At 32.7% G+C, this 9,717-nt stretch overlaps 1 protein-coding gene across 6 annotated transcripts in view; it reads left to right on the top strand.

Moving 5' to 3' along the window:
- Positions 1-8,382, top strand: part of TTK (TTK protein kinase) — a 41,779-nt gene extending 33,397 nt beyond the window's left edge. For all 6 annotated transcript variants that reach the window (XM_058734544.1, XM_058734545.1, XM_058734539.1 and 3 more), the window contains 5 exons: positions 909-989; positions 4,233-4,409; positions 4,756-4,840; positions 5,205-5,302; positions 6,502-8,382. In XM_058734544.1, coding sequence (XP_058590527.1) covers positions 909-989; positions 4,233-4,409; positions 4,756-4,840; positions 5,205-5,302; positions 6,502-6,588 — 528 coding nt within the window. In that variant the 3' untranslated portion in view covers positions 6,589-8,382. The remainder of the gene's footprint in view (positions 1-908; positions 990-4,232; positions 4,410-4,755; positions 4,841-5,204; positions 5,303-6,501) is intronic.
- Positions 8,383-9,717: the final 1,335 nt, after the last annotated feature.

The raw sequence follows: 9,717 nt of genomic DNA on the forward strand, positions 1-9,717 counted from the left end.
TTGGAAACAACCATAATATTGTACTCTACTGCCTTTTTCTAATACGATATGCAGTTACAAGCTTAATAAATTTGTCTCCATAAAAACTGAGGTGATAACACCAAAGAATAACTAAAAATAATCCTGCTTGAAGTCAAGATGATGTATTCTATGTATGCAGATTTCTGTTGTGGATGTGCCATAATCCTAGAAGTAAAACTAGACTATTTTTAGGAGGAATAGATGAACAGCATGCCTTTGAAACAATTCTATTTGATAATAACTTCTCTTTGTATCAAAAATATGGCTGAACATGTAATTGTAAATCAACTTGAAGATTCCCTCTATGGCAAGGCCCTAAAGTACAGGTATTCGGTGCTTGAAAACAGAACCACTTATTTTAGACTAAAATAAATGCCTTTTAAGGTTGGCATAATCTGACTGGAAACTCTTGCATGGTTTAGATTCCTGCCTCATCTCACTCTGGACATGGGCCCAAGGAATACTTGGAGACATAGCTAGATTTTTGAATTGTTGGTTGGTTGATTTTTTTTTTTTTTTTTTTTTTTTTTTTTAAGCATTCTAGGCCTGTTCCAGCACAGAGAAATGAGTGATATCAATTCCTCAAGTTTATGGCCATTAATATAATTTTAGCCTCTACAGTTTTATGGTAGTTGCCCATCATAATCATAGAAAAAGCTTAGCATTCTGAAAGGAATAACTTTTCTGATTATGGACCCAATTTATTTTTCTGGAGTTGTGAAGAAACTTATGTCCTAATATCATTGTCAGTTACTTGATTTTTTAAAATATATTATTGAAATACGTAATTATTCAAGTTTCTAAGAATCTGACATTTGTGTTTTAAAAAATCTAAAGCAGAATAAAATATTTTCATTGATTAGTGTTTTCTGTGCTTTGGCATACAGGTTGGTACAGTTAATTATATGCCACCAGAAGCAATCAAAGATATGTCTTCCTCAAGAGAGAATGGGAAATCCAAGTCAAAGGTATTATGAAGGTTATTTAGATCCCATTTATCTGGATCAGAAGGGAATGGACTATTCTCTGATTAAACCTAACAGATAACTGAAAGTTGCTTAAGTTCTAAAACTTTTTAGCCCATTTTAGAGACCTTGCTTTCTTTGGCAAATGGTCATGGGATTCAGTTTTACAGTTATTGATTTGAGACTGTTCTTTTAATATTGTGCTTTTAATACGGGATGTCTCAACAATGTGCTCTAACAAAAAATGTACCCAGGGTATTTTTTTTCAGTTTCAAAGTGAAAGGTAGAAATTAAGACTAAATTAGCTCAGAGTTAGGCACATTAAAATGATCTTTGAAGTCTTTTGTTTCCTCTTTGATTCTTACATTTTATCTCTTACTATTTATTCATTTGTGAATTCTACATTTCCAAGTACAATTCTAATAGGCAGTTTTTTCCCAGCCTGCCACAGCTACTTTCCCACTTGCCTTATTTTACCACCTCAGTGAACTTTGTGTTAGCCTCATTGTTGTCTCTTCTTGGGCTCATTTTGCTTGCCTGGATGCCTCTGGCTCCCAAGCTAATCCTTCGTTGCTCTATAGCAGTGTAACCAAGTGCATGCAAGCATTACATTGTTGTCCAGGGACCTGCATTCAAGTAATAGACCTGCCTCTTTGTTAACAACCATCTTTATGAATTAACTTGCCTGGTTTCTTCATCTATAAATTCAGCTTATAAACAGTACCTATTTTAAAGGTGAGGATTAAATGATAAAGAATATAAATCACTTAATACATTGTCTAGCCCTAAATAATTGCTTGATAAATATGTGCTTATTTACTAATTATATTTTCCTTCCTAGAAAATTGTGGCTTGTAAATTTCTTTTCAAATAACTGACATAACATTATGTCAAATAGTCTCTTATAAAATTCTTTTTATTATTTGTTTAGCTTCCCTTTTCTTTTAATACTTAGATTTGTTGTCTTTTTTCTTTTTCTTGGTTAGACTTTCCAAGCTTTTGTTAATTTTAAAGAACCAAGTCTTCATTTATTAATTCTATTTTCATTTGCTCTCTAATTTCTGCTTTTATCTTTATTAATTGTATTTCCTTTAGGTTTCTTTTTTTTTGTAGTTTCTGGATTTAGATAATTGCCAATTTAATTTTTGTATTCTTTCTTAATGAAAACATTAAAACTGAATTTTACTGAGTTTTACTTTAACTTCTACTTCCACTTTTTTGTAGTATTAATTTTCATTAATTATAAAGTTTTCAGTTGCAGTTTTAAAATACTTTGAAATAAGATTTATTTTGAATTGCTTGTAGAGTTCAGATTTTTTTCAGTTTTCAACTAAGTGCTTTAATATTATGGGTAAATCTCCATTCAATGTAATCACCTGCTAAACAGTGGCCTTAATGATTCTGAACAGAAGACAAATTTTTTATCCCACCACGTAAGATAATCCCTGCTTGTGAAAAGCTCAAACCCTTCCCAGTCTAGCTCTGTTTGCAAATTACTTTCCAATGAACATCTGTTGGCTATTTGGAGTTTCTATTCTGAGGTCTGTTGGGCACATTCACTATTTCCCTCTGTTTCTGTTTCAAATGCCTCTACTATACACGACTTGTGGCTGTTGGTAGTTTGTGTCCCTTCGTATTCTGGGGTTTTGGGGTATGGCTTTTCACTTTGTTTTGTTGTAAATCTTCTCCATATGTCTATGGTTTTGCTACAGGCTTCTCTGTCTGTCTTATCTGGGGATTTGGACAGAATGAAAAACTGTGCTGCAATCTAAAATGCAAAACAAATAAAAAGCAGAAACAGACTCCTAAATACAGAGAACAAACTGATGGTTGCCAGAGGGGAGGGAGGTGGGTAAGAGATCTGGCAAAATAGATCTCCAAAAGAGGAGTGGGAGGTACAGGCCTCCAGCTCTGGAATGAGTAAGTCATGGGATGGAAGGTACAGCATAGGGAATCTAGTCAATGGTATTGTAATAGTGTTGTGTACTGACAGACAGTAGCTATACTTGTGAGCATAGCATAACGTATTGAATTGTCAAGTCACTATGTTGCACACCTGAAACTAACATTGTGTCAGCTATACTTTAATTAAAAAAAATAAATAAGAAAAACTATGCTGCCACAGCCACTGCTATTTTTCTAGAATCTGAAATCCTTTTTTAATCCATGATTTATGTAGAAACAGATTTAATTTCCAGATGGTTAAGTTGGAGGAAGAGGAGTATTTTTATTAATTTTTAGTTTTCTTTGTGTTCGACAATGGGGTCTGTTTTATCTGCCGTTTTCTGAAAGGTGTGCTAAAATCTCTCTACCCTTCCAACCAAAAGAATTTATTGTAGTTTTTACTCAATATAGTTCTATTAAATGTAGTTTCAGTGCAAAGAAGTTCATGACCATCTTCTTGGTTGGTTGTATCTCTTATCATTATAAAATGCCTTTCTTTCTTCTGTTAAAAGTATTTTGTTATGTTCTTGTTCTCCTTTCCTAATGTCAACACTGCTATTCTGCTTTCTTTTTTTCTTTCTCTCTCTTAAAGTCAAAATGGTAATTATGTTATAACACTGCATTGTTTCTAATGAGATTGTTTAATACAAAGAACATGTTATGATAAGTAATATTTTTGAGAACTTACTATAAGCGGAAATTATTCTTTATGCTTACCCATATCTCATGGTTACATCATTTAATGCCCATGACAATGTACTTTTATTATTTCTGTTTTAGGGGTGAGGAAATGGAGATACATAGAATTAGCTAATGATAAGGCCAGGATTCAAATGCAGCCCAGCCTGGCTCTATAATTTGCATTCTTGGGTTTAGGATAGTTCAACTTAACATTTTTGAAATCTATGCATATTTACATATTATTAATTTTATATACAAATTTATTACAATAAAATAATTTTGGAGAAAAATAAATTTAAAATTTGCAGTTAATGTTTTTTAGTTTATATTGTCGCAAGCTGACAAGAACATAATATATGTTTTGGTTGAAATATTTTAATTACAAGTTTGTTGAGAGACTTAAAGCTCATTTCTTGGTAAAATAAACAAATATAGCAAAAACTAGAGAAAGATTTTTTTTTATGTAAACTTAATCTAGTACTTGCACATTCCTTGAGGTTTAGTTATGATTTTAAATGGCAGGGAATATATGTTTACATGTGTGTATATAAAATACTCTTACATTTAATTTTATGTTAAAATAAATTTTTTTTTTTTTTTTTTTTTTTTTTCCTGAATTAGATAAGCCCCAAAAGTGACGTTTGGTCCTTAGGATGCATTTTGTACTATATGACTTATGGGAAGACACCATTTCAACATATAATTAATCAGATTTCTAAATTACATGCCATAATTGACCCTAATCATGAAATCGAATTTCCTGATATCCCAGAGAAAGATCTTCAAGATGTGTTAAAGGTAACATTAATAGTATATGGATATAGAAGAATGATATTTCATATACTTAAATTGTTTGCTTAGAAGAAATCATTGAAATCTGGCATAGGTAGATATAACTAGTCTATTGGAGGGAATTATTGAATGACTTAGCTTTTTAAGTCATGTTAAGTTTATTTTGAAGGTATTTTTAAAAAGCTTATGAATACTTGGGAATTTTGCAAGAATGACTTATGGAATCTTGTCATTTCTGAGTGGGCTATCTAGAAAGCAACTTCTGTGGTATGGTGCAATCTTGAAAAACACTTTATGTCAATATTACATAAGAAAACTTGATTTTTAAAAAAATTAATCCTTATTTTCATAGTGTTGTTTAATAAGGGACCCTAAACAGAGGATATCCATTCCTGAGCTTCTGGTGCATCCATATGTTCAAATCCAAACTCATCCAGGTATTTCTTTGAAAATCAGTTTATTAGATTACTAATTAATTACTAAGTAATTACACTAATTATACTAAGTAATTATGCTAATTACTAATATAAACAGACTTTTAGCTATAACAAAACCAGAATTTGAATGGGCTACTTTCAGATTTCCTCCTTCCTTAAGGAAGTTTCTTTTATTCTAAAATACTAAAATAAATGAAATCGCCTTTTTTTTTACTTGCATTCATTTTCACTTATCCTTGGTAAGTAGCTTTGATCAATGATAAATTACATAAAGCCAGCCATTGTGCTGTTAAACAGAATGTATTTGTGTATTTTATATTTTTTTAATGGTACCAGTAGGTTATTGATTATATTTTTATTACAGGTAATCAGATGGCTAAGGGCACCACTGAAGAAATGAAATATGTTCTGGGCCAACTCGTTGGTCTGAATTCTCCTAACTCCATTTTGAAAGCTGCTAAAGTAAGAATGTCTGTTCTCTATTTACATTACTTTTAATTGTTTTGTATAGTTTAGTGAATTAGATGCTTAAACAGGTACTCCAAAGAAAACTTGGTCCAATCATAAGACAACTATGAAATATATTTCGACATTTAGATACTTGTGCTTTTTGACAAAATAGACTTACTTGATTTACATTCTTATTGTACAGATAGCACAATCGAAAGTGAATTGTCATACAAGGTGCATACCTAAGATTGCAGTCAGGTCTCAACTGGATAAATTTAAAAAGCAACCTGTCTTTTGAATCAACAATATTCTTAACACAGCTTTTGAATTCATTTCTTCTAGCCATTTTTTTCTTAAACCATCTTGGAGAAGTCTCAGTATTTGTTACATGTAATGACTTACAGCTGTGTACAGCAGTCAGAACACTTCTCAAAGTGAATGCCTCAAACCTTTCAGCCTCCCAGTGTTGGTTTATGTCTATGCCACCATTTTTTGGATCTCATTGCCATCAAACACCTTGTCATTTCTAGAACCCTATGTATGTTTATTGCCCACTGGTTTAGTTAACCAAGCAGTTACTAATTATTTATTTCAGTAATAACATCTTCATGTTTTAAATTTCTACCAGTGTATTATTTAGAGCCTTTTATAAATAGAGATGAATTAGTTTCCTTTATCACTAAGGTTATGTGTTCTCCAAGACAGAGATGTCTGTTATCTTCATAAATTAGATGTTGGTTTAGTCTTGAATCCTTTAAAAAATATGTAGATTTTATTATAGCTGATTATGCCTATTTATATAATAATTTGTATTATTTTTTTTAATGTCATCTGTTTATTAGTTGAAATATCATCTGATAGTCTATTTCCTGATGAGGGTATTTTAAAGTGTAGCAATTTATCTAAGACTAGCTTTATTTAAAAAAAAATACGGGAGACTAAAAAGGGCTTGAAGGTGCATATGTATGCTTATTAATAGCTATGGTACATTTCTTTTACAGAAATATTGAGCTGTATCTTATGATAGATTTTTAGGCCAAGCTAGGTGTTTACAATTCTTAATTATCTTCAATAGTTTATAAAATAATTTTGTAGTTATAAGAACAAGAGAGGAATTCATTTCATGTTAGAATATGTTTAGTTATCTTTATTAATCTGATAATCCATTGAATTTAAAAAGTTACAAAACAGGTGTGTGTTTTTAATTTCAGACTTTATATGACCGATATAGTAGTGGTGAAGGTCATGATTCCTCTTCATCATCCAAGACTTTTGAAAAAAAATGGGAGAAAAAATGATTTGCACCTACTCACAAACTGTCAAATATCAACTGTAAAAATATATTGGACTGTTATACTCTTAATTCTCTGTGGAAACTGCTCTTAAGGACAACTTAATCCTGAAATGTCAATGGCAGAAAAATTCAGTGGATTATTCTCAAAAGAAAACTGTAAAAATAATAACCACTAATGATACTATATATATTAAGTTGTAGAATTGTTCTCTCTCTTTTATGCTTTCCTAAAAATCTACTCTATTTGATATCATATCACACTTAGAATAGTTGATGGACAACTGAAATATATTCTGAAGAACTATGTAAATAAAGCTTTGTAGCATAAAATGACACTAAAATGTAAAAAAATGTATGGTTATTTTCTTTAAGCTAATGCACTGCTGATATGGCAGCAAAACACTTTAAAAAAATTGAGTTAAGGGAAGACACAAGAGTCTTCAAGAAGAAAATTCCAAAGGGTTTGAATTCTAAAATAGATTTCCTGATTGCTTTATGGCACTGATACAGTCCAGAGTTTTAGAGCTGCACTGGTTCTTTTAATTCTCCCTTTGATTCTTCATAATACCGATTGTTTTTGGTGTTTAGAGTATCATGCTGGCTTCTGTGGTATAAGTTGTATAGGGCATGCCCTCAGTGTATGACTTCCTTGGTAATTGGTAATTACCAATGTAGTCTTAGAATCTTTGGGACTAAATCTAATACATTCTCCCTCCATCTTATCTTTTCTCTTCTTTTTTTAGATTTCATTAGACTTTTTTTTTTTTCTTTTTTTTTTAAGTTTATTTGTTTTGAGAGAGAGCGTGAGCAGGGGAGGGGCAGAGAGAAAAAGAGAGGGAGAGAATCCCTAGCAGGCTCAGTGCAGAGCCTGACTCTGTCAGTGCAGAGCCTGACTCGGGCTCTATCTCACAAACTGTGAGATCATGACCTGGGCTGAAACCAAGAGTTGGACATTCAATGGACTGAGTCACCCAGGTGCCCCTCAATAGACTTTTTAAGATCTTTTTTAGATCAGTTTTAGGTCCACAGAAAAATTGAGGGGAAGGTGCAGAGATTTCCCATATAGCCTTTGCCTCCACACATGCACCATCTCCCCTATTATCAACATCCCCCACCAGATTGGTACATTTCTTAAATTTAATGAACCTACATTGGTACACCATAATAGTTGTCTGAAGTCCGTAGCTTACATTACAGTTCATTCTTGCTGGTGTACATTCTGTGCATTTGGACAAGTGTATAATGAGAATACAGAGAATTTTCATGGCCCTAAAAATTCTCTGTGCTCCTGCTATTCATCCCACCCCTACCCCATAATCCCTTGGCAACCACTGATTTTATTGTGTCAATAGTTTTGCCTTTTCCAGAACACCATGTAGTTGGGAGTTGTACAGTTGGTAACCTTTTCACATTAATTTCTTTCACTTAGAAAAGGTTCCTCCAGGGGCACCTGGGTGTCTCAGTCGGTTGGGCGTCCGACTTTGGCTCAGGTCATGATCTCACAGTTTGTGAGTTTGAGCCCCGCATTAGCTCTGTGCAGACAGCTCGGAGCCTGGAGCCCACTTTGGATTCTGTGTCTCCCTCTCTCTGCCCCTTCCCCGCTTGCACTCGGTCTCTCTCAAAAATAAACAAACATTAAAAAAAAAAAAAAAAAAGGTTCCTCCAGGTCTTTTCAGTGCCTAATGATATTCCATTATGTGTATGTACTGCAGTTCATCCATCCAACTACTGAAGGTCATCTTGATTATTGCTTCCAAATTTTGACAATTACGAATAAAGCTGCTATAATCTGTGTGCAGGTTTTTGTGTGGACGTAAGTTTTCAACTCTTTTGTGTAAATACCAAGGAGCATGTTTGATGTATTGTATGTAAAGACTATGTTTAGTTTGGTAAGAAACTGCCAAACTGTCTTCCAAAGTGGCTGTACCATTTTGCATTCCTTCCAGCAGTGAATGAGGGTTCCTGTTGCCCCACCACCTTGCCAGCATTTGGTGTTGTCAGGATTCCAGATTTTGGCCATTCTAATAGTAGTATCTCATTGTTTTTTTATTTTGCATTTTCCTGCTGACACATGATGTGGAGTGTCTTTTAATATGCTTACTTGCCAACTGATACCATCTTTGGTGAGATGTCTTTGGTTTATTTTTTAGATTGGGTGGTTTGTTTTCTTAAGGTTAAGTTTTAAGAATTCTGTGTATTTTGGATAGCAGTCCTTTATCAGATATGTTTGCAAATATTTTTTCTCATTCAGTTGTCTTCTCATTTTCTTGACATTGTCTCTCACAGAGCAGAAGTTTTTAATCTTAATGTATTCCAGCTTGTCAATTATTTCTTAAATGGATCGTGCTGAAAAGTCATTACCACACCCAAGGTCATCTGTTTCTTGCTGTGTTATCTTCTAGAGTTTTACCGTTTTGCAGTTTACATTACATTTAGATTTGTGATCCACTTTGAGTTAATTTTTGTGAAGAATTAACAAAATTTCTTTATCCCCTCACCAATACCATGCTGTCTTGATTGCTGTCACTTTATAGTAGGTCTTAAAGTTGGATAGTATCAATTCTCCAACTTATTCTCCTTCAATATTGTGTTGACTATTGTTATTTTTTCCTTTCCACATAAACCTTAGAATTGGTTTGTCAATAACCATAAGAAAACTTGCTGGGATTTTGACTGGGATTGCATTCAGTTAGTAGATCAAGTTGCGAAGAACTGACATTTTGACAATATTGAGTCTTCCTATCCATGATTGGAATATTTCTCCATTTATTCTTCCTTGATTTTGTTCATCAGAGTTTTGTAGTTTTTTTCATATAGACCTCATATATATGAGATTTATTCCCAATTATTTAATTTTTGAGGGTGCTAATGTAAATGGTATTGTGTTTTTTTAATTTCAAATTCCACTTGTCTATTGCTATTATATAGGACAATGATGGACTTTTGTATATTAACCTTGTATCCTGCAACCTTTCTATAATTGTTTATTAGTTCCAGGAGTTTTTGGTTCTTTTGGGTCTTCTACGTAGATGATCATACCATCTGCAAACAAGACTGTTTATTTATTCACTCCCAATCTGCATACCTTTTGTTTCTTCTTTTTGTTTTGTTTTGTTTTGTTTTGGTTTGGTTT

This window comes from Neofelis nebulosa, chromosome 6 (genome assembly GCF_028018385.1).
Source record: "Neofelis nebulosa isolate mNeoNeb1 chromosome 6, mNeoNeb1.pri, whole genome shotgun sequence".
NCBI classification, from domain to species: domain Eukaryota; kingdom Metazoa; phylum Chordata; class Mammalia; order Carnivora; family Felidae; genus Neofelis; species Neofelis nebulosa.